The sequence below is a fragment of the Serinus canaria genome, chromosome 6 (assembly GCF_022539315.1).
Source record: "Serinus canaria isolate serCan28SL12 chromosome 6, serCan2020, whole genome shotgun sequence".
Classification (NCBI taxonomy): Eukaryota; Metazoa; Chordata; class Aves; order Passeriformes; family Fringillidae; genus Serinus; species Serinus canaria.
Window position 1 is genome coordinate 1765467 of NC_066320.1, and position 24341 is coordinate 1789807.

Sequence of the window (24341 nt, forward strand, 5' to 3'; positions counted from 1 at the left end):
TCTGTGTGTCTCTGCTCTTTACACAGCTGAAGCTTAATTGGTACAAAGCTGCAGATAAGGGTGCACTGTGCAGAGCTAGAGTGAAGTCAATTCATGCAGAAGAGCTTGTCTCACGAGTGGCAGTGCTGAGCAGAGAAAGAAGTCTCCTGAAACCCTTCAACTTTCCGGATTCCCTGCAGCCCTCGGCGTGGTGGGAGCCTGGCAGCCCCTGGAATGAAGCAGGGGCAGGCTGAGTAGCAACTGCTTGGAGAAGTGGTAACAATTCCCAAGTGGGGCAGTAACAAAATCGATTTTTCTCCCCTTCAGCTTGGCAGCTCTCCAGGTGCCTGCTCTGGCACAATGAAGTGTGTGGCTGGGGAGGGAGGGACTTTGGGTTGGTGTGGGGGGGAGGTGTGATACAAAGAGGCAGAACTTTAATCACTGGCCCGATCACACTGGATGGATTTATTTCTGGACTCAATTTCCCAGGATCTCTGCTATTCCACACGGGGGAAAATGCCTCTGCTGAAGTTTCTCTAGCTCCAGTTTTGAGAATAAAGATCTGTTGCTTTGGAGTTACTCACAGCAGCTCTATCTCTACTGACTCATCCATCTGCTTCAAGAAAATGTTTGCTGTCCACTTGCTAGCTTTCCATTTCACAAAGCTAAAAGAGGATCAAATAAAAAAGGTAAGTTGCAGCATTAGCTGGTTGCTATTTTAGGAACTGTGTTACCCAGAGACAGAGGGGACTGCAGTGAGTAATGCAGACCATATAATGGCATTGTCCACTAAAACCACTCAGCCAAATGGGGTAGGAGGTGTTTAGACCTTCAACCACCTGGTGAGTGTGAAAATAGGTCTGCTTAGTGGTTTTCCTTGCACAGTTAAAAGTGCTCTCCTAGTAATGGATCAAATTCCCTTCAGTATGGGAAAGTGCTTAAGCTTGATCTGGCATGGTGTGGAAGAGCCCAGAGGACAGAAAGGATGGCTCTTGCACAGTCCCCTTGCAAGTGTATTGTGAATTATGGGATGTCTCAATCTGAGCAGGAATCAGGAGTCAGTCACGTAGCAGGGATAGGGAAAACCCCTGTGGTCTTTGGTCTGGGTCTGCTGAGATTCAGGAGACATTTCCAACTGGTGTTGGGGTTCCTGTGCCTCCTCTCTGATTATCCAAAACTGGCTAATCACTCTGGTGTTTATAGGTGTGACCTTTAATTGCAGCTGGAAAAGCTTGAAATGGTTCAGATCTGGAGCAATCAGTACTGGGAGTGAGATGCTGATGGTTGCTCTTCCCTAACCTTCTCTCATGCCATGCTGAAATGGCTTTTGGGGCTTATGTCCATCATGAGACCATGTGAGACCTGTAAGCTTCATGGGTCAGAGGTCCTCTGGTTTATGGACATGTCCTCTGCAGGTCCTCTGTATTCCTGGGCTTTTCATGGAGTGCTGGCAGGTGGCCATTGGTGCCAGGCTCCATCCTCTGGTTGTCCAGCCAGGGGCTGGAAAGGTGGGAGGTGGGGCTGTCTGTGGATGTGGTGGGAGATCCAAGGTCCTGGTGTTTGGATCTGCTTCCATCACTGAGCTTATCAGCAAAGGGAGCAGCTCCAGGTTCTCCTGTCTGTGCCCAAAACATGGAGTGGCTTGCTCCAAGGAGGATTTCTTCCATTAATTCTGCTTTGGAGAGAGGCATTCTGAGAGAGATACTGGTATCTCAACAATCAGATGTCCCTGACTCAGTCAGAGCCCTTTTATCCCTAGGATTTAATGTGATCAGAAAAAGACCTTGCTGCCCCTCCCCTCTGTGAGGAGCTGATCTCTTATCTGGACAGAACTATTTCTTCATTCTTTTTGCTAAGAAGGAGAAAGACCTTGTGGAGCAGTGCTTGTGTGTAGTGGGCTTTGCAGGGAAACCTCCAGCCTGCAGTTGAGTGAGGATAGTGAAGACAGGGGAGCAGAGGAGTTCTGGCAAACCCATTAAAAAAATCCAAGTCTTTCTGCAAGGTGCAGACTAATTTTTATAGATATTAAATATTATAATATATATTTTATATATTTTATTTATATATTTTCATATATTTTTATTTTTATATATATAATAATAAAATATATTAACTTTGTCACGAGGCTGTTTGGGTCTGTGGCAGAGTGCATGTCTCCAGTCACTGTATTTTCTCCAAAAAGTCAGTATGGGTGCATAGGCTAAGATGATGGATCTACACAGTGGTGGAGCTTCAAAAGACCCTTGGAGGAAATCAAGTACTTGCACAAACAAGGGCTAAAGACAAATTTGAATTTCAAGGCACAGCTGTATCCAAAGGCAGCTGCTGTTCTGGCACAATTGTATGTTGTAGTCTAACACTTTCTGTGTGTGTGTTGAGTGCTGGAGTGACTTTCAGGACCCTGGCTCTTTCAGGTGGGTCATTGCTGGCCATCACTTTATAATGGAACTGTGAATAGGTAATTAGTTTGTACCTCATTAAAATAGGTGGCCAGTCCTAACTGCAACAGAGACCAACTTATCTACAACCTGCATCACCCTCTATTTAAACTATGCAGCCTTTTAAATGCAACCATGTTGCTGGTGAGACTTGGTTTGTGTCCTTCCAGCCCTCCAGCCCTCCCTATGTAAATGGCACTGATGAAATGCTCTGAACAGATGAAGCACCACAACAGCACAGCCCAAGGTGCAAGAGCTGAGTGTCTGTAGCAGCCAAGCACTGGCAGCTGTCCCACCTCTCTCCTCTGGCCCCAACTCCTGTGTGCTGGGGCCAGCGAACACCCAGGACCCTTCAGTGGACACCCAGCTATTTGGAGCACACAATTATTAGGCCTGCATGATGTTCATACAGCACCCAAGTCTGGCTCCCCGGTGCAAAAGCTTCTGGATGTTGACAGATTCTTTTTATTTCCCTTGGATTAATCCTTTGTTGTAGTTTCTAGGCCCCACTGCTTACAGCCCTGCAGGTATGTGTCAGTCCCAGCAGCACGTGGTCCTTAAGGAAAAAACCTTTCCCTTTGCCCTGATGAAGCTGTTCATAAACACTGATGAGCTTCCCTGCCAGTTTATCTGAATGAGCTGCTTCATAGATACTTTTGAATTCTTTTCTATTCCACTGGCTTCTATTTTGATGTATTCTGTGAGTTACAGACCTTTAACAAAGGGTATTGATTACACCCAAAAAATGTGTTTTAGATGTAATCCTAGAATCACAAGGGAATGGAGAGCAGAGCTGGGGTGAGAAAAAGGCTTTGAGTTCCAGCCTGGCATGCCAACAAAGTTAATTGTCTGTGGAGTGAAGCAGTAGCTGAATAGATGTTTTTGGGTTGTGGCTGACTTGCTTGGCTACTGATGGCATTTTCTGGACCTGCCTCAGAGAGGTCAAATTCTCACCAGATTGACATACTTTGCAGTTCTAGTTCATTGCATTTCTAGCAGGAGAGGATGGTGTGAAAACTTGTCAGGGTCTCAAGCAAATCTCATGGCTTACATAGATTGTCAAGTTTATTGAACCATCAGAAAAGATGGCCAACTTTTGGGCAGTAACTCACCAAGGCTGCTTTAAATATTTCCAAACCAAAGTTTTTTTAGAAGAGTGAATGTCCTGATGATGACCTGGAGCTTGCTTGCACTGACAGTCATAAGAACTTTGGCGCTGAGGTTGAAAATGTGTGGCGGTGTTTGAGGGTCTCCAGGATGAGGGAAGAGACCAGAATCTTGACTCCATGTTTCAGCAGGCTGATTTATTATTTTATGATATATATTATATTAAAAGAAAATTATCTACTAAAACTATACTAAAGAAAGAGAAAGGAGACATATCAGAAGGATAGAAAAGAATGAATAAAACCTGTGACTGACCAGAGAGTCTGACACAGCTGGACTGGGATTGGGCATTAAGTTAAAACAATTCACATGGAACCAATCAAAGATGCAGCCCTGTTGGTAAGCAACCTCCAAACCACATTCCAAGCAATCAGAAAATTATTGTCTACATTTCTTTTCTGGGACTTCTCAGGAGAAAAATCCTACTGGAAGGATTTTGATAAAGTATGTCAGGGACAGAAAATGAAGCGCAAGGAGCCTGCGTGCCTGAGTGCCACCTTCCCTCTCTGCAGGTGGACAGGTTCCTGCACCAGCTGCGCCTCTCTGATGATGTCCTGCAGGATGTGACAGCTCGTTTCCAGGCTGAGATGCTGAAGGGGCTGGCCAGGGACACCAACCCCATGGCAGCAGTGAAAATGCTGCCCTCGTTCGTGCGCTCGCTGCCTGACGGCTCAGGTGAGTCCCTGCTCAGCGCTGCTGCTTCTCAAGGTGAGCTGCTGCCAGCACCACCCCAGCACAGCCCCCAGAGACACGGGCCAGCCAGGGGCTCTGGGTTATTCACTGAGAAAGCACCTGTGTGTTCTGAGCCTGGGGGAGTGCTGGCAGAGTGGGTTTTCCCTTGCACCAGGTGGATTTTGACCTAGAGCTGCGCGATGGAGCAAAGGACCTGGGAAGTGCTCAGGAGCAGCTTCTCCCATCTATTCTAGTGCAGGCCTTGCTGCAGGAGCTGTGGCTGGACATGGCAAGGGCAGCCTCTAGAGCTCAGAGCCTGCAGTGCACGCTGCTGTGGCCTGGCCTTGGAGCTACAGGGAGGGCAGGATGCTGCAGAGAAACCCTCAGACTGCCCAGGGACCACAGCACGGCATCCTCAGAGCTGGGATCCCCAAATTCTGCACTGCTTTTGCTAATTCTCAAAAAAAGTGATCCCTTCTGCCCTTCCTTCCTTGCCTTCTCCATTGGGAAAATCTGCTGCTGGATGGGGTCTACCAGGAACTGCTCTGCTTCTTCAGCTGAGGCTTGAACAGAGAAAGAGCAGCAGTGTCCTCTGGGAGGATGTGACATGAGATAAGAACTACAAGCTCATCTTGTTTGAAGTATGGACATCCAAAATAAAACTCCTCAGCTGGCTCCTGGCAGTGCAGCCTGACAGAAAAAGACATTTTTCCCAGGTTTAACCAAGTTAATTTGTTCAGGATTCTGTGTCTCACCAAGATGAGGACTTGGTGTAAACCAGCTGTGCAGAAAACTGAAATGTTAGCTTTGTACCTTTCCACATGACTTTATTCCCTCTGATGGTAATTCCCCTGCAATTAAATGAGGAATAACAGCTTTAATGGCATAAAAAAGGGTATTTGAAGGCAAGTTCCTTGAAATGAGTCATGTCTGGGAGAAATAATACACGAGCTGACTGGATGGAAGGGGGCACTCTTCCTTTGCTGCTAGCTTTGCCAGAGAGAAACAAGTACTTTTTTAACCCCTGCCATCTCAGTGTCAGTCACTGGTCCTGAGGTCTCACAGGTCTCTGATGCTGTTCTGGAACAGCAGGGAGCCCCTGAGGCCAGGAGACCTGGAATATTGCATGTAGTGTCATCAGCAAGAGCTAATGTCCCCCAAGGCCAGGGTTGGACAGTGCTGTCCTGGTCTGTGTGGCCTTTCCTGTGTGCCAAGGACATGCTGCAGCTTCAAGCTGGGCTGTATCCTATTGACACACTGCCCACTCTAAGTATCTCATTGATTTTTCTATTTTTGCCCTCTAGAAAAATCCTTGTTGGTTATTTTACTGCCAGACTGGTTAAAACTTCCAGCGGGTTTAAACAGCTCAAACTTGGATGGTCTCCTCCTTCTTCTTCTTCTCCTCCTCCTTCTCCTCCTTCTTTTTCTCTTCCTTCTCCTCCTTCTTCTTCTCCTTCTTCTCCTCCTCCTCCTTCTTCTCCTCCTCCTTTTTCTTCTTTCTTCTTCTGTCTTCTTCTTCTTTCTTCTTCTTCTATTTTTATTATACCTATTATTTATTTATTTATCTATTTTTAACTTTGAGGGTTTTTGGTGCCCTCAGTGTTGCTGACTGGAATGACTCATTTAGAGCATCTTTCACAGTTTAGGGATTAACAGTCTGACTAATGTCACAGTTTACTGAGTAACCCAATCTGCCTCCTCACCCTTGACAGCAGACCATGGTATTACAGGTAGAATTTCCTGCTTCCTTCCCTGTCAGGACCAGATTTAATCATGTTTAGACTGTGGAACAAAGATCATGCAAGGCTAGGCACATACCACTGTGTTTTCCTTTTGGGAAGGGCATTTTCCTGGGTGAGGGATAAACAAATTTTATGGTAGCAGTGAGGCCACGCTGTCCTTCCACCTGAGGTTTGCTGCTGGAGATGTGTGTGTCTGAGCAAGCCTGTGAAACCAAATGGTGCTTTTCATAGAAACACCAAAAAACATTGGAGAAGGATTGTGTTGGTTGACTTGGGGTGGCAAATTAGCTTTGCCCCACTTGGAACCTGACTTCTGCCCTAGAGCTGAGTCTTACATTGACATATGTCTGCAAACCCTGCATCCTCTACTGGATTCATGCAGTGACCTCCCATTCTGCTTGTGCCACGTTTCAGGTGATGGTTTTGCAGCCCCTGTGTGCTCTGGCTGGTTTGCAGCTGCTTTGGGCCTTTCTTGCTGCAAAGCTCATCCTTCTGCAGCTTGCAAATATGCTGCTGTGGAAGGAGAAGGGTGAACAAACCCAAATAAAAATTGAATCAGCAATTCCATAGCAGGCTGAAAGGAGATACCTGATAGCCTCGCTGAGGGTTTCCAGCTCTTATTCTCTCTGATGTTTCCAGGCCCACAGGATCCAGGATCTGCCATCCTGGGGCAGGAGAGCTCTGGCTGTGGTGAGGGAGGGCCCTGGGCTGTGGCCATTCAGCATGGCACCTTGTTGAGCCTTTGCTCTTTTTATTGTTAGGGTCAGGATTAAATGTGTCAGATGTTTATTAGTTCTTATTTATGTTACAGTTTTATAAACCCTGAGTTCTACAGCACTTCACTGTAATAAACTGAAAAATGCAGACCTATCTCTCTCTTTATAAAGCTTTTTAAGGATAAACTGTCTAATTAAGAAATGACGCTCGAATTATTTTTACTTTTAACTTAATAACTAATTATCTGTGGCCTGCAATGTGGACTTTTTAATCTAATTACATAATATTTCTTAAACTGATGAAGAAGAAGGACTAGCTTCTGTTTTAAAACTTCTATCTTGTTTTATATCTATTCTTTCTTGTTTTATATATCTTACTGTATTCTAAAACTACAAGCTCTAAGTTTTCTACTCTGTGATATTACACACTTCTATTCAAACTACACACCAATGATTTCAGTTCTCTTATTTAACTTTGGAATTCTTCTCTATGCAGCCTTAGGTTAAATGAAGTGTTCTTTTGGGGGGGGGGGGGGGGTCAGTGCTTGTCAGCACAAAAAGTCTGAAATTCTCAGGAGCCAGGGTTCCAGCAGCCCCTGAGCCACTCCTGGTGGCTGTCCCCAGTGATGGCTGTCCCCTTGTGTTGCAGAGGAGGGTGACTTCCTTGCTGTGGACCTGGGTGGCTCCCAATTCCGTGCCCACCAGGTGAAGGTGTTTGATGATGGGAAGCAGAGCAGCCAGCTGGAGAGCAAGATCTACCCCACACCCAAGGAGGTCACCCAGGGGAGTGGAGCTGAGGTAGGGCACTGCTGCTGCTGTGCTGCTGCTGTTTTATTTTCTGAAAAATCCTCTTTGCCAGGATTTCTTCTCCTGGGAAGATGAGAAGGCTCAGCTTCTCCATGTTTTGCTGCTCTAGAATGTGGTCTAGAGATTGTTTATCCAAACATGTGAATTGTTTTAACTTATTGACCAATCATCTGAGGAGTTAGTCATGAGCTTTCATTATCATTCTTATTAAACCTTCTGATATATCCTTTATTTTTCTTTAGTATAGTTTTAGTATAGCATTCTTTTATATAATATAATACCATAAAATAACAAATCAGCCTTCTGAGAACTTGGAGTCAGATTCTCATCTCTCACCTCGTCCTAGAAACCCTCACAAACACCACACTGTGCTGCTACACCTGCCTGTGGGCCACTGCCCAACTCTCCTCTCTTCTTGTGCAGCTCTTTGATTACATTGCTGACTGTCTGTCAGACTTCATGGAGACCAAAAACCTGAAGCAGAAGAAGTTGCCTCTTGGCTTTACGTTTTCTTTTCCATGCAAACAGACCAGACTGGATGAGGTAAGGTGCACAAGAAATGCTCCTGTCAAGCTGAGCTCCTTGCAGAGTCTGGAGAAGCTGTTGAGTGCAGGTGGTTTTAACTGGAGTCATGTTTGCATAGCTCTCTGAAGAAGGCAGGGATGACTTTTAGTATTTAACCAGACCTGGCTATCCTTCAGTAATTCATTTCTCATCTCAAGGCAGCACCATCTTCAAGCTAAAGCTGCTCTATTGCTCAGTCAGTACCCAGTTCCACAGGAACCACTGCCCCTGTGTTAACACTGTTAGAAACAGATGTGCACTTCTGTCACACATTTTTATTTTTTTAATCACTCTTTGTTGGTTTTTTTGTATTTACAGTTGACTCTGAATAGGAAATACCTGTAGCTGAGCTGCTTGAGACACCTTTTAGGGAAACAAAGGGCTGGTTGCAATTATTTTGTGTTCTCTCATTCTAAGCCTCTCTTATTTCTAGGGGTCTGTGCTTTGTGCTCCAGTCCTGCAAACGCTTTTTGCTTAATGCTAGTAGGCTGTGATCAGCACAGGAGAGTCACATGTGCCTTAAATGAAGCACAGGGAGGCACATTTACAGAATTTGGACTTTATGACTGTACCTTTTTGGTTGTGTTGGTACAGACAGGCACCCCAAGGTAGGATGTGACTTGACTTACGTGCTGGTACTGACAGGCACTCCAAGGTAAGATGTTCTGCTCTGACTTATTTGGGCTGAGTTTTAAAAATGGACTTGCCACACACTTCAGTCTTGACTGGCTTTGTTGTTTGTGTGCTTTTGGGTCACTGCACTGGTTCTTTTCAGGGGGTTCTCCTCGAGTGGACAAAGCATTTCAGGGTCCGAGGAGTCCAGGGCACAGATGTGGTCAGCTCCCTGAACAGGGCCCTCCAGAAGCACCAGGCAAGTCTTGGACCTGCAGGAGCTGAGCCAGAGCACTTCTGGGAATCCATCTCTTGGTGTGTGGGTTCTTTTGAGAGCTGTCAGACATCCTTCAGGGAGGGGCAGTACCAAGTGCCTGCACATCTGGCAGCTGTGAATCCCTCTCACAGCTGTAATTCAGACTGCCCTGGTAACACAAGGGCAGCTGCACCCTGAAGCCAGGCTGTGACAGCTCCCCAGCAGCCCCTGAGCCATGCTTTGTGGCCATCCCCAGTGATGGTTGTCCCCTTGTGACTGTCTCAGCCCATCTCAGACTGGCACACCTAACCCCACCAGGGCCTGCCTGTCCCCTTCAGTCTGTAGGGTGGAGCCACTGATGGCAACTTTTAAGGTCAGCAGTAGGACATGATTAAATCTGCCCTTGAACTAGCATCCAGCCTTTGAATAACACTGTGTTTTAATATTTTGGAAAGCCTTGCTTTTCATGTTTGGTGCTATTGGTAACACCAGCCAAGAAACACAAAGCATCTTTCCATATCTTGATGACTTCATGGCAAAGAGGAAACTGCACAGCCTCAATGGAAGGACTTTCTACATGAGTGTGGTATTGCTGCACAGCTGTGGCTGCATTTGTGTGTGTTTTCTGTCCCACTTGGTGGGCTCTGCTCAGGTGGTAGAGGATGTTGTCCTTTCACACAGCCTGGAAGCACAGCATTACAACATCCACCCCAATTAGGTGTCACTTTCCTGGCAAGTGAGGTGGGATTGGGGAAAAACAAATCCTCCAAGCAAAGAGGCCGGTGAAACACTTGAGAATTCATCGTTGTAACCTCACAGGGTGGTGGGAAGAGTGTTGTAAAAGGAAGTAGTGTCTTTCAACCAAGGAGTTTTCCTGAATGAGGCCTTCAACCAGGGAATATGTCTGCCTGCTGGTGCTTTCTCACAGAGGAGGCTTTCTGAGCTTTTCTCCCTGTTAACCAACCATCTTTATGCTCTTAGGACATAGATGTTGATGTTTTGGCACTGGTCAATGACACAGTGGGAACCATGATGACTTGTGGCTACGATGACCAGCGCTGTGAAGTTGGACTCATAATTGGTAACTTTTTCTCTTCAGCATGAAGGGTTTTTATTCCCCTCTCATTTGGTGAATGACTACAAATCTGAAGTAGGAGGGAGTTTCACAATACAGGAAAGAGCAGAAAGAAAATGGAAAAAACAATGGTTGGATTTTCAAGCCTGGCTGCCCTCTGTAAAGCAGCTGTTTTTATGCTGATCACATTGCCTCAAATACCACAGTCCCCATTTTGTCTGGGCTCAGCTGTGAGCAGCATACTAAACTTTTCTGCTGACTGTATAGAAAATTACTGTGTCTGTCCAGAGAAAGCTGAATTCCCCTCACGTCTGGTAGTTAGTACCAGCTATGCTTTCCACAGTTTCTCCATTTCATGCACTATGATGCCTTTTATTGGGCATACAGAAGTACATTGGAAAGAGAAAAAAAATGTTTTTAAACAAGTCAAACCTTAGAATAATTTTGGGTTTTTTTCATTGACTGTGAAATGATGATTTCATGGCTGCAGGTGGCCTGTTTTAGCATCCTGTGCCACAGGGTTTTTTGTTTTCTTCCAAGGACGATATACTGACTTATTCCCAAACAAAAATCACACATGGAACAAACATGCTTTATCCAATACCCACAGGGACTGGCACCAACGCCTGCTACATGGAGGAGATGAGGCACATCAGCCTGGTGGAGGGCGATGAGGGCAGGATGTGCATCAACACCGAGTGGGGGGCCTTCGGAGACGACGGAGCTTTGGAGGATCTCCGCACGGAGTTCGATCGGGAGCTGGATCTGGGATCTCTCAACCCTGGAAAACAACTGTGAGTGACTCCCTGTCTGAGCTGTCAGAGTGCTCTTCCAGTGTTTGCCCCTTTGGAACAGGAATTGTCTCAAGTGAAGCTGAGATGACTTGGTGCTGGTTCAGTGTAATCCAGATCGTTCCCTTCTGGAGAGGGTGAGTCCCTTTCACAGCTCCCTGCTGCAGGATATTGTGGTGTGATTTCAGGGCTTACCTCAGAACCCCGGGTTTCTCCCCTGAAGATTCCCTCCCAGGTGTGTCAGTCACCTCTCCTTTCCCCACCCTGACCCCTGCCGAGCGCTGTCTGTCAATCCTGGAATTCCAGAAGGGTGTGGAGTGATTGGCAGATTCAAAGGATGCCCTCTACCCCTGGGGGGCATTGGGCCAGCCTGGTGTCCTTTGTCCCTTGAGACCTCCTCTCCTGTACCTGGTTGGTGGCTCCCTACCCCTTCCCTCCTCCTCTCCCTGGGTTAAAAGGAACAGCACCCACGCTTTTCAGGAGTTCTGGTGGAACTGGTGCTGGGTTCAGAGGCTGTGGGCCAGAATAAAGCTCTGGATCCAAACCCTCCATCAGAACCGACTTCTTTCCTTCACCATCACCTTAAAGCTTCTCCACAGAGGGAAACCTGAGGAGCAGCCCCTCCACAGGGGAAGCTCCATCCCACCACTACCAGAGCTCCTACAGGCCTGGATTTGTCTCCACGTGCCCAACTGCAGCACCCATCCATGGCCAAAAGTGTCTGTGGGGTGAAAGACCACACAGCCATGGCCAAAAGTGTCCCTGGGGTGAAACATCACACAGCCATGGCCAAAAGTGTCTCTGGGGTGAAACATCACACAGCCATGGCCAGAAATGTCTGTGGGGTGAAAGACCACACAGCCATGGCCAAAAATGTCTGTGGGGTGAAAGACCACACAGCCATGGCCAAAAGTGTCCCTGGGGTGAAACTCCACACATCCATGGCCAAAAGTGTCTCTGGGGTGAAACACCACACACCCATGGCCAGAAGTGTCTCTGGGTGGAACACCACAGTGCTGCTATTTGGGTTCAGCACCAAGGGTTGAGGGACAAGCCAAGGCACGTCCTGTCCACAATATTGGTAAATTCCAATATAGCAGGCCAAGGGATTGCTGCTACAGCTGCCCATGTGGGGTTAAATCCAGGTGGTGGCTCTGCTATGATGCTGTGGGGGGCTGAAGAGAGGAGCTGGTGAACACCTGGAATCCTTCCTGTGCTCCATTCCAGGTTTGAGAAGATGATCAGCAGCCTGTATTTGGGGGAACTCGTGAGACTCATTCTCCTAAAAATGACAAAGGAAGGTCTGCTCTTCAATGGGAAAGTGTCAACAGCTCTGCTTACTAAGGGCAAGATTGAAATGAAACACGTGTCTGCAATGGAAAAGTAAGAACTTGTAATTCAGTAGCACAGCAGAGATAATGAAAGTGTAGTTAAAATCTGTGAGTGCTGGGGACAATCCTGAACTGTTCAGCTTGATCTTGCTTTTGCCTAGGAGAAAAGTTGACCTTTCTGTAAGTGGGAATTGGTGTAAGACAGTTTTAGCAAAGTACCACAGTAGCAAGTGTGTTGGTGAACATCCCAGGTGCAGGTGGTTTAAATAACCTCTCTGGAGAGCTGAGTGTGAGGGATGCCTGCTGCAGTTTTCAGCCTCTGTGATGTGGGAATACTGGGGCTGTGGAGATGGAGTACAGATTATAAATCAGCTAATAGATGACTGCATGGAAAACTGGGATTCTGGTGTTTTGAAGAGGGATCCTGGTCCTCACTGTCACTCCAGGGATTATTTTCTCAGTTGTATTGAGTAAAGCTGTATATCTGTTCCTGTGCTCTCTTTCTTTGGGCTGTTTTATCCTGTTCTCTTCTTGACTAGCTGATTGGTGTCACCAAATGCTGAACCCCAGGAAGTTCAGCACTGAGCTCTCTCCCCTGGGTACTTCTGGGAAGGCAGTGGGAAGCACATTACTGGTTTATGGGAACCCATTATGATGCTGACAGGTTGTGTCGTGGTCTCCTCTCATTTCTTTTTGAGCCAAGGTATTGATTTGTAAGTTTTTGCATTCGGTGATGTATTCTTTTGTTTTTGGGGTTAGGTACAAAGAAGGCCTGAACAACACAAAAGAGATCCTAGCAGAGCTGGACCTGTTTCCCTCTGAGGAGGACTGTGTTGCTGTTCAGCAGGTCTGCACCATTGTTTCCTTCCGCTCGGCCAACCTCTGCGCCGCCGCCCTGGCTGCCATCCTGACCCGCCTCAGGGAGAACAAAAAGCTGCTGAGGATGAGAACCACTGTTGGGATTGATGGGGGCCTCTACAAAACCCACCCCAAGTGAGTAGCAAAGAGGATTTGATGGTTGCTAAGAGCCTCCATCTCCTCGTGCGTGTGGCTTTTCAGAGAACTGCCGGTTTTTCTTCAGCTTTGGGCTGAGGTCTGACTGGCTTTGGTCGTGCAAAGCTGTCCCAGGAGCTTTAGAATTTGGAGTGGGGTCGGAGCTAGGGGTGCTCAGCCTGGAGAAAAGGAGACTCAGAGGTGACCTCATCACTCTCTACAGCTCTCTGAAGGGTGGGTGCAGTCAGGTGGGGTTGGGCTCTTTCTCCAGTCAGCACTGACAGAACAAGAGGACACAGTCTCAAGCTGCACCAAGGGAAATATAGGTTGGACATTAGGAAAAGAGTGACAAAGTTCTGGAATGGTCTGCCCAGGGACATGGTGGAGTCACCATCCCTGGGTGTGTTTAAAAACAGACTGGATGTGGCACTGGGTGCCAGGGTTGAGTTGAGGTGTTGGGGCTGGGTTGGACTTGATGATCTTGGAGGTCCCTTCCAACCCAGTGATTCTGTGAGGAACATGACACCTGGAATAATGGTGTTGGAGGAAATGCAGCTGATTTCTCAAGTGACTCCTGGGCCCCTAGGACACTTGCAGATCACTGTGGGGTTTTTCTTTTCTTTCTTCCTTTCTCCCTCCACTACTTCCCTGTTTTTCAACCTGTGCTTTCCCAAACTGGAAACCTCCTCCAACCATTCCCCCAAACTGGTTGGAGGCTTGATTGCAGCTGGAGATGAAGTAATGTGATTTCAGGGCTTACCTCAGAACCCCGGGTTTCTCCCCTGAAGATTCCCTCCCAGGTGTGTCAGACACCTCTCCTTTCTCCTCCCTGACCCCTGCCGAGCTCTGTCTGTCAGTCCTGGAATTCCAGAAGGGTATGGAGTGATTGGCAGATTCAAAGGATGCCCTCTACCCCTGGGGGGCATTGGGCCAGCCTGGTGTCCTTTGTCCCTTGAGACGTCCTCTCCTGTACCTGGTTGGTGGCTCCCTACCCCTTCCCTCCTCCTCTCCCTGGGTTAAAAAGGTGAGCAACCACGTGGTCAGGGAGTTCTGTTGGAGCTGGATTCAGAATAAAGCTCTGGATCCAAGCCCTCCATCAGAACCAACTCTTTTCCTTCACCATCACCTTAAAGCTTCTCCACAGAGGGAAACCTGAGGAGCAGCCCCTCCATGGGAGGAGGCCCCATTCCACCTCCACCAGAGCTCCTGCATGCCTGGATTTGTCTCCACGTGCCAGCTGCAGCACCCAGCCATGGCCAAAAGTGTCTGTGGGGTGAAACACCACACACCCATGGCCAAAAGTGTCTGTGGGGTGAAACACCACACACCCATGGCCAAAAGTGTCTCTGGGTAGAACACCACACACCCATGGCCAAAAGTGTCTCTGTGTAGAACACCACCCAACCATGGCCAAAAGTGTCCCTGGGGTGAAACACCACACAGCCATGGCCAAAAGTGTCTGTGGGGTGAAACACCACACACCCATGGCCAAAAGTGTCTGTGGGGTGAAACACCACCCAGCCATGGCCAAAAGTTTCCCTGGGTGGAACACCACACACCCATGGCCAAAAGTGTCTCTGGGTGGAACACCACACACCCATGGCCAAAAGTGTCTCTGGGTGGAACACCACACAGCCATGGCCAAAAGTGTCTCTGTGGGGTGAAACCACAGTGCCGCTGTTTGGTTCAGCACCAGACAAGCCTAGGCACATCCTGCACGCAATATTGGTAACCCCAACAGCAAACCAAGCTCCAAAGGCCTGTGAGAACCTCAGGGTGAACTCTGTGTCCCTGCCAGGTACGCCAAGCGCCTGCACAAGGTGGTGAGGAGGCTGGTGCCCACGTGTGACGTGCGGTTCCTGCCGTCACCGAGCGGCAGCGGCCGCGGGGCCGCCGTGGTGACGGCGGTGGCATGCAGGCTGGCCAGCCAGCGCCGGCGCCTCGACGCCGCCCTGGCGCCTTTCCTGCTGCTCCCCAGCACCCTGCAGGAGGTGAGGGACAGCATGAGGGCTGAGCTGGAGTATGGGCTGAAGAGGGAGACGCAAGCCCAGGCCACGGTGAAGATGCTGCCCACGTACGTGTGCGGGATGCCCGATGGAACAGGTGAGGTTGGCTCTGAGTGCCTGAGGTGGGCTCTCAGCGCCTGAGTGTCTCTTTTTGGTGGGAGGGGGTATCTAATTAAAGTGGCACAGGCCAGGGGGATTTATGTTGTCAAACTGGTGCTTCCTGCTGTGTTATCTGTTATCTTCAGCCCCATGCTAGCAGGCTTGATGGGATAAATACCGTGGGGAGCAGAGTGCTATCATCGGTATGTTGTTCTGACTGGCAAACGTGCTAGGAGAAGCACCAAATGAAATAGCTTTCTTCTCCTTCAGAAAAAGGAAAGTTCCTTGCCCTTGACCTTGGTGGCACAAATTTCAGGGTTCTGCTGGTGAAAATCAAAAGCGGGAGAAGAAGATCGGTGCAAATGTATAACAAAATCTTTGCCATTCCTTTGGAGATCATGCAAGGGACAGGAGAAGAGGTAATCTGCAATGAATGTTTCACTGATCCAGCCAAACCCCATTATATGGGATTACTGATGGGATTTTTATGCTTCTTCTCTCCTTCCAGCTCTTTGACCACATTGTCCAGTGCATAGCAGACTTTCTGGACTATATGGGGATTAAAGGTGCTCGGCTTCCCCTGGGCTTCACCTTCTCCTTCCCCTGCAGGCAAGCCAGCATTGACAAGGTGAGAGCTGCATCACAGAAGGGTCAGATGGCAGCTCTGCATCTGCTTGGTACATTACATCATTTTGGGCAAGGCTGACTGGTTGGTCTGGAGAATCTATTACTTTACTTTGCAAATCAGTTGTGTTATCACCCCCTGTTATCCACCTGCCCTCCTATGGGAGGCAGAACTTTCACTTCTTCTAAGTGTTGGACATGAACTTGTTTTTGTTCTATAAAGATTAAGCCCCCATGACAGCAAAATGAAGTGCATATTTTTAATAATCCAGGAACCTCCTTATGCTGCCTTAACTCTTCAATGGCAAGAGATGCTTGCTCAGCTACAGTCCCAGGTTGTTTTCCAAGCTCTCTGACTGTGTAACTTCTGCACCACATCAGCTTTTTGCTGAGTGTCAGTGGAGAGACCTGAACTTACTTGTCCAGCTTGAAAGGGTTGGCTTTTTGACAGATATCATCTCTTTTATCTTATCTGAAAAGATTTATGGATTTCCAAGAGGGGCAGGGGTTGTGCTGCTCAGTTCTAGTCAAATATGTCAGACATTAGGGAAATGAGAGACTGCTATTTTATTGAATGTTTTTATGTCCTGGTGGGGTTCACAATAGCTTCTAAACCTGGGAGTTAGTCTGCTCTGCCTCAATTTTCAGCTCACTGTTGAGAGTATAGCAACAGGACTTGGCCTCTTGTGGAAACATGAATTCATATGCCTTCTAAACCCACAGCTTAGCATTTAGGTCTTGACAGATGATTAGGAAGTAAATTCCACAAAGTATTGATGGCAACCTGAGTGAGACACATTTGTGTTCCATAATGTGTTGCTCTGTGTGTTTGGTCTTCTACTGCTGCTAGAACTTGAGGGTGTTTCTTGATATCAGCTTTTTCTCCCAGTTTTCTTCTTTTTTTTTTTCAAATTTGGACAGTCAGTCCAGAGCCAGTTAGGAAGTGTAAAGCTAATTACTTGATGTAACCTGTAAATCACCTTCTGTCAGGCCAGGTTGGTGTCTGAAAAAAAACAAATTAGTGTTGCCTGGAGTTGTGGGATCATACCAAATGTCCTTCAGGAAACAACCCAAAAATTAACAGTAGATTCATTAATGTTTGATGGGTGTTTGATGGTTTATGACAAAAGCATTTTCCAAATGAGATTTAGAAGGGACTGAGTGCAGTGTCTTGAGAAAACTTGGAGCCACTGCCATCAGCAGTTGAGCAACAAAGGTACACGAGCACAGCCTGCACTAGGCACCCACAGTAACCTGTCCAGGGAAATATCTTATTTGGAAAAAAAAAAAAAAAAGCCTTGGGGTGGGAGGCAAGAAACAGCTGATGCTTGCAATGTACAGTCTGCTCTTTGTCTTCACTCATGGCTTTTTCTCTTCTGTTTCAGGGAACACTTGTGGGATGGACAAAAGGATTCAAGGCAACAGACTGTGAGGGGGAAGATGTTGTTGATATGCTAAGGGAGGCCATCAGGAGAAGAAATGTGAGCTGGTTTTTTTTCTGCTCATTTTGGTGTATTTAATGCACCCTCGCTCTGGCATTCCACTGCTGATGGTGACTTGTGTTCCAGGAGTTTGACTTGGACATTGTGGCAGTGGTGAATGACACTGTTGGCACCATGGTGACTTGTGGCTACGAGGATCCAAACTGTGAGATTGGCCTCATTGCAGGTACAGTGCTGGTCAAGTGGCCTCTGGGAGAAGGAAGCACCTCTGTAGAGCTGGGCTTTGGCATCTCTAAACCAGCACCTTTTATTTGAGTTTGATATATTAGTATATATATACTGATATATTAGTATATGTATATTGATATATTAGTATATATTAGTATATATTAGTATATATTAGTATATATATTCATAAATTAGTATATATATTGATAAATAAGTATATATATTGATATATTAGTGTATATATTGATATATTAGTATTATATATTGATAAATTAGTATATACATTGATATATTAGTATATACATATAGATAAATTAGTATATACATATAGATAAATTAGTATATATTGATATATTAGTATATATATTGATAAATTATCTACATGCATATATTAGTATATGCATGTAGATAAATTAGTATATATTGATATATTAGTATATATATATTGATATATTAGTATATACATATTGATATATTAGTATATATCATATGATATATTAGTATATATTGATATATTAGTATATATATTGATATATTAGTATATGTTGATATATTTGTATATATATATTGATATATTGATATATTGATATATAGATATATTAGTTGCTTGGGGTTCTTGGCAGATTGGTGTGGTGTTCAGCAGGAAACTTAACACCATCTGTAGCAGATAAGTTCCTGGACCTGTTGGACTTTTGATCAAATCTCTGATGGTGCCCAACAAGTGTATGCAGGGCAAAAGAATACAAGAAGATAGATCATGAATTCTTGTTTTGGCAAGTTACTGTGCAGCCAGGTTATGGACCATGGAGCAAGCAAATGTTTTAAAGAATCTGAATGAATTCTTGTTGGGCTTTTTAGATGATTCCCCCAATAGGTTCCTCCAAGTTTTGATCCAGAAATATGTCTAAGCATAGAATCAGAGAATGGCCTTGAAATTTGAGATGTGGCAAAGAGAACTTTATGATGAGCATTGCAATCATCTTCCATAAGTTTTTGGTGCTGCTTCACTTTTCCAGCTGTAGTCTTGACATTTCTTTCCTTCCAGGAACAGGCACCAATGTTTGCTACATGGAGGACATGAAAAACATAGAAATAGTGGAAGGGAATGAAGGAAAAATGTGCATTAATACAGAATGGGGAGCATTTGGTGACAATGGCTGCATTGACCACATCAGGACAAAATATGACAGAGAAGTAGATGAAGGCTCCCTAAACCCAGGGAAACAGAGGTAAAGGTGGTGGTCCTGATGCCAAGAGCCTGATGAAGTCAGTCTTTGAGAGCCACTGGCTGCTTTTTAAAATGTGCTTAATGAATGAATAATCAGAAAGGAAATTTTAATATTGCATTTCTTTTGCTGCTTGGTAAGTAACCTAGATATCAAAAAAAAAAAAAACCAACCCAAAAAAAAGAGGAAAAACCATTGTTACCACAGCACTATTTTCATCTTAAAACATTAGTAAACACTGCAGCTTTTAAGATTTCCCTGCAAAGTCTAGGTCATGCTTTGTTCCTAATCTTAAGGTGATTTCCAAACTCAAGCCTGTTGGGTAAAGGCAGTATTGATTAGATGTGACTCACTGGTGAGTTATTTTGGGGACAGGGAGGAGTCTCTCTTCAGTGTGGACTCTTTAACACTACATTCTGTTTAATATTGCAAGGATTTTTTTCTACTTCTGTTACCATTTGGCATAGGTAAACATGTTGTAATTAATGTTTGCACTTGAAGTCACAGATTTTTGACGATTGGAAAATGGAGTTTCATGGCTATGGCTCTGCAAGCCTGGACTGCTTTATTTTAAGTTCACAGGACATGTGCACTACTCATGCTAAACAGAGCCATCTCTTTAAATGAACATTTTTATTCTTCTTTTGACCCAACAGGTATGAAAAAATGACCAGTGGAATGTACCTAGGTGAAATAGTAAGGCAAATTTTGATTGACTTAACCAAACAGGGGCTGCTGTTCAGAGGACACATTTCAGAATCACTCCGGAAAAGAGGAATATTTGAAACAAAGTTCCTGTCTCAGATTGAGAGGTAAAGTTGTTAGATTTATGTGGTTTAAATCCTTAAAGTCTTCTGTGACACCTAGAAAACAGTCTTTTGCAAGTGTGTGGAGCCCTTTCCTTCAAGAAGTGAATTAAGTCAGTTGCAGTTTTCTTCTTTGTGCATCCCCCACCTCCAGAATAAAAGTTTAAAATAAGAAACTGGGGAGGTTACTGGGGAGAATTATTGTTGTAATTTTATGAATAATCATTTCCTGTCCACACAGCTGGGTTATCTGGGATGCCTTAGCCATCAAGCTAAGTGTTTCTTGTGGGACTTAAAACAGCACTTATTTAAGAAAGCAAGAAGTCAGTGGTACACAAATTTGTGCATACCTATATATCTGTGCATGATTGCAAGGGTCCCTAGGCTATTTGAAACCCTTTCTGCTGTGGAAAGCCTCAAAAGGAGGGTCTCAGGAAAGAAACATGATCTGGGTCTGCTCCCTCCTGGCTTTGGGGGTCAGGTGGGTGACCTGGAGCAGAAGGCATGGCAGGAGCATCCTTTCCCTAACACGCCAAAGGGCACGGCAGGAGCAGCTTTTCCATCTGAGTTCAGACAGAAACCAGCCTTGAGAGAGAACTGGGGAGAGGTAGAGCTGAGCTGGTCCCATTTCCATTGGGCCAGCCCTGTGTGAGGTGTGGAGCTGTGCCTGACTGCTGCCTGTGCTCCCTGCAGCCACCGGCTGGCCCTGCCGCAGGTGCGGCGCGTCCTGCGGCAGCTGGGGCTGCACGGCACCTGCGAGGACAGCATCACCGTCAGGGAGGTGTGTGCAGCTGTGTCCAGCAGGGCTGCCCGGCTCTGTGGGGCAGGGCTGGCTGCTGTGCTGGAGAAGAAGAGGCAGAACCGAGGTGTGGAGCGCTTGCAGATCACGGTGGGGGTGGATGGGACTCTGTACAAGCTCCACCCGCAGTGAGTACCGTGGTGCCGCTTCCCTGTGCTGTTTGCCTGCTGGCTCTGGGAGAACATGCCTGTGCCAGCTTCCTGCTGAGAGAATCAAAAACCTGACGGGGGGGAAGGATCTAATGCATTTCACTGCATTTTGTCATTTTCCTTTCCTAGCCTTGGAAAGGGAAATGACAAAAATTGTAAAGTCAGCTCCAGGATCAAAAATTGTAAAGTCAGCTCCAGTTACCACTGGGAGGCTCTTTTCTCTGGGATGTTGAGTGAACCTAATACTTATTTCCCAGTGTTTTGGTAGATTTCTACAATATCTGAGTCTCCCAGATGGAAAGCTGTCTGGAGTGTTTGGAGTTGGGTCAGTATTCTGTGAGCCAGGCCTAGAATCAGGGGGATTAGCTTTTGAGTTGGGAGAAGAGAACCTCCTTCATGATCTCTGAAGATGTGGGCAGTGTGTGGCATCAAGCTGAACAAAAGTCAAGTGGAGAAATAAAAATGACAAATTTATGTACACAATCAGATTGTATCTTTCATGAACAGGAGAAAAAGCAAAAGAAAGCAATGGCTGAGGTTCCTTGCTTGTAGGTAAATACAAAGTTCTCAGATCAGAAAGCAGCTCCTGAAATGTTCTGTTCTTCTCTCCCTTCCCTTTCAGTTTTTCTAGGATCCTGCAGGAAACAGTGAAGGAGCTGGCCCCTCAGTGTGATGTGACTTTCATGCTTTCTGAAGATGGAAGTGGGAAGGGAGCTGCCCTCATTACTGCAGTTGCAAAAAGATTGCACAATGTTGGACAGAAGTAAAATGAGAGGTCAAGTAACTTCAGCCCTGCCTGGCGTGGGCAGCAGGGGTTTGCTGGTGGTGATTCCAGATAGCTTTGCCAACACCAGCACACAGGTAGCTTTTTTGGGGGGGGGGAGCAGCTGGTTTTGACCAACCAGGATTGTGGATTTTTATCCTTTGGTAACTTGGTGTTACCAAACTAGGTGTTTCTGCTCCCCACTGGAATTATGTCTCGGCATGCCACAGCCTACTCAGTTCTGTACCTCCTGCAGTGCATCTCCAGTGCACGTGGGAGAGTGAAAACAAAACAAAATCAACCCAAATGTGTCATTTTACAACATCTCAATTAAGCTACTGCACCACAACTGAGTTTATCACCAGTTTCTTAGGATTCTGTGTTTAGTTTTCTCTTGCACCGGCTTGAAGAATATTGAGATTCTGATGTTGCATCTTGTCTAGTGGACATCTTTATTCAATGCCTCACAGGTTTTGCAATAAATTTGGAGGTGAAATAAATGAATGGACTGTGGTCAGTGATGCTCCCCCTGCTGCTGCACTGGTGGCAAGTGTAATGCAATATGTTTAATATGTTTAAGAGATGAATGTAAAGGAAAAAAATGTGATTCCACAGAATATCAGTGTGTGTCAAAATATGTCAGGGCATCTGAGTCACATAAAGCTCAACCAAAGGAAACAGAGAATGTAGAAGGAGCCACAGAGTCTGCAATGTCTGGGTCAGGGCTACACAGAGGGTATCAAACAGGCCCCCAAAACAGTGTGTAGAGGGGGAAAAAAAATCACCTAAATTTCTGAAAGTCTCCTCTTTGTTTTCCCTCTGTTATCTCCTTGCATGTTCCTGAGAGAATTGTTTCCATTTGGTGCAAAGGAAGCTTATCCTTGCTTTTCATTTTCTGTTGCCTGCTGCTCTGCCTGTTTGTAAATAAATCTGTGCTGTTGTGAGCCTTTGCTTCTCTGTCCAGTGCACCTTCTGAGCTGTGGGAAGAACATGCAGGCAAGTGGGAGCTTTCTTAAAACCTAAACCTTTAAACTTAAACCTTCCTTTAAATCTAAATGTGCTTGTGTACTTCAGTGATTGTGAAGGGGTTTTGTGGGTAGAGCTCATGGCCTTGTGTGACCAAGTGTCCCTGACCTGATTCACCCAGAACAAACCAAACCAAAACAATAATATGGCACAGAGAAGTTGCAGATCTGTGTTCTGCCTGATCTCTCTGGTCAGGTATTCCTGCAGACCTTTTAATCCTCTCTTTGTAGGTGTTTGCTTCCTTGTGACAGCAGTTATCCCTCCTTTGCTTCCTTGTGGGCTGGCAGCAGAAAGTGGGGCCAAGAAATGTGCTTTGAGCCTAGTTAGGTCAGAAGTGACTGTGGTGCAGGGGGACAAGCAGTTGGGTTTGTGTAATGATCTGTAACTGCTGGGTTTAATTTAGCAATCCCAAATTCAAAATTGGAAGCTACAGACTTCTGCTGTTTTGTAGTTTTTAACAGAACCAAAATCTGCCAACAGCTCTGTGTCTGTGTTGGAGTTACTGGAGGGGTAGAAGACACTTGCAAACAATTCTTCTGAAGGAATTCCTCACAGTGCTGAGCTCCCTGTACCAAGTTGTGAACTCCTATTACATTCACTGCTTTTCTCCTTTTGTCAAGAAACTTAGCATTTGACTTTTTCTTTATATTTCAGAACTCAGAGAGCTGCAGAAACCAAAGCTTGCTATGTAGTAAGGGCAGTTATCTGGAGTGGAAGTCTGTTGCTGGTGATGATAAATTTGGAGAGGCTGGGTGTAGAATTAAAAACAAATCAGATATTGAGTTTATATGAGGCATAGAATAGCTCTTCTGGGCTGTTTTAGGCCCCAAAGGCAGAAACAGGTATTTTGGCACCTGAAATCCTGCACTGTCTGTGTGGTTTTGGGCCTTTTTGGGGGAGTGGGTTCTGAAAAAGGTCACCTGTGAGTGAAATATGTCCCTGTACATCTGAAATGAGGTGATGCTCTCCCTCTGGGAATGCAGGGCAGCAGAAAGCTGCTCCTCTGGGAATGCAGTGGGCAAAGGCTGCTGGGCTGTTCCCAGGGCAGATTGGATCCAGGTAGGAATGCTTGGCTCCTCCCCTGGGCAGAGCATCTCCCCATGGGATGGTGGGATTTGATCAGCCCTGCAGGGACACTCACTGGCCATGGACAGAAGATAATTAATAATTAATGGCCCATGGACAGCAGAGATCTCCTGGAGGGAGGATAAAGCAAACTGCCCCATGAACAGAGAGAACTGCCCCAGCTCTGACAGATGGGGATGGAACACACACCCCAGCCACACCTTCCAACCTGAGACAACTCCTGGTGTCACAGACATCCCATAACCACACAAGGCTTTGGCTTTCTCCAACCCAGAACATTCTCCACCTGTGTGAGGATTCAGCAGCAAGTTCCTGGTGATGTCAGCACGTGGAAGCTCAGCACCTGGGGCAAACTTGCAGTCTCCCTTGCACAGATATCGAACTGCTGCAGCACAACACTTCTCTGCCACCTGTCCCATCATGTGAGGTGATTCAGCTTCAAGCCCTGGCTCACAATAAAAGTATTAAATTATTGAATGTTACACAGGATGTGCTGCAGTTCATCCCATGACATTTTTAGCCAGTATTAAATAAAATGGGATTGTTCCGGTTTCACAGCTTAGATTTTTGTTCCTCTGCTTTTACTTTTCTACTGCTTCCTGGATAGCTTTGTGATGCTTCATTTCCACCTGCCTTCCCTCCAGTTAATACACTTAGTGCTTGAATTTATCAATTTTGTTGTGATGCTTCTTGAGGACATGAACATCTTTTTTAACATCTGGGTAACACACTCATTTTGGAAAGTTTAAAGATCTTTAAATCGCAGCTATGATGTGGTATAATGGCAGAGGTGTTACTGAGAGAAGGAAATAAGGTTTGTGCCTTTCAGAAATTCCCAGCAGATGGTTGCAGTTACCTTTTCATCCATGGGGAACAAATAATCCTAAATATGTTGTTTTTCCAGATAGAGACACATTTTTGTGGCTGTAGATTTGGACAGCCCT

General features: G+C 46.0%; 1 protein-coding gene across 5 annotated transcripts; it reads left to right on the forward strand.

Annotated features, from left to right (window-relative positions):
- Positions 1-368: 368 nt before the first annotated feature.
- On the forward strand, positions 369-23339 carry LOC103823724 (hexokinase HKDC1). 5 transcript variants are annotated; one of them, XM_009098855.4, is made up of 18 exons: positions 371-668; positions 4097-4259; positions 7364-7512; positions 7945-8064; positions 8861-8956; positions 9935-10034; positions 10639-10822; positions 12047-12202; positions 12910-13143; positions 14942-15246; positions 15519-15667; positions 15757-15876; positions 17258-17353; positions 17441-17540; positions 18588-18771; positions 19425-19580; positions 20268-20501; positions 21145-23339. In XM_009098855.4, exons 1-18 carry the CDS (start codon positions 606-608, stop codon positions 21287-21289), a joined length of 2754 nt encoding a protein of 917 aa, XP_009097103.3. In that variant the 5' UTR covers positions 371-605; the 3' UTR covers positions 21290-23339. The 5 variants fall into 5 exon arrangements, 4 of the variants coding, with proteins under 4 accessions (XP_009097103.3, XP_018779471.3, XP_050832416.1 ...); XM_018923926.3 differs by lacking the exon at positions 8861-8956; XR_007777924.1 differs by lacking the exons at positions 17258-17353; positions 17441-17540; positions 18588-18771; ... (1 more) ...; positions 20268-20501; positions 21145-23339 and having other exon boundaries at positions 369-668; positions 15565-15667; positions 15757-15871.
- Positions 23340-24341: the final 1002 nt, after the last annotated feature.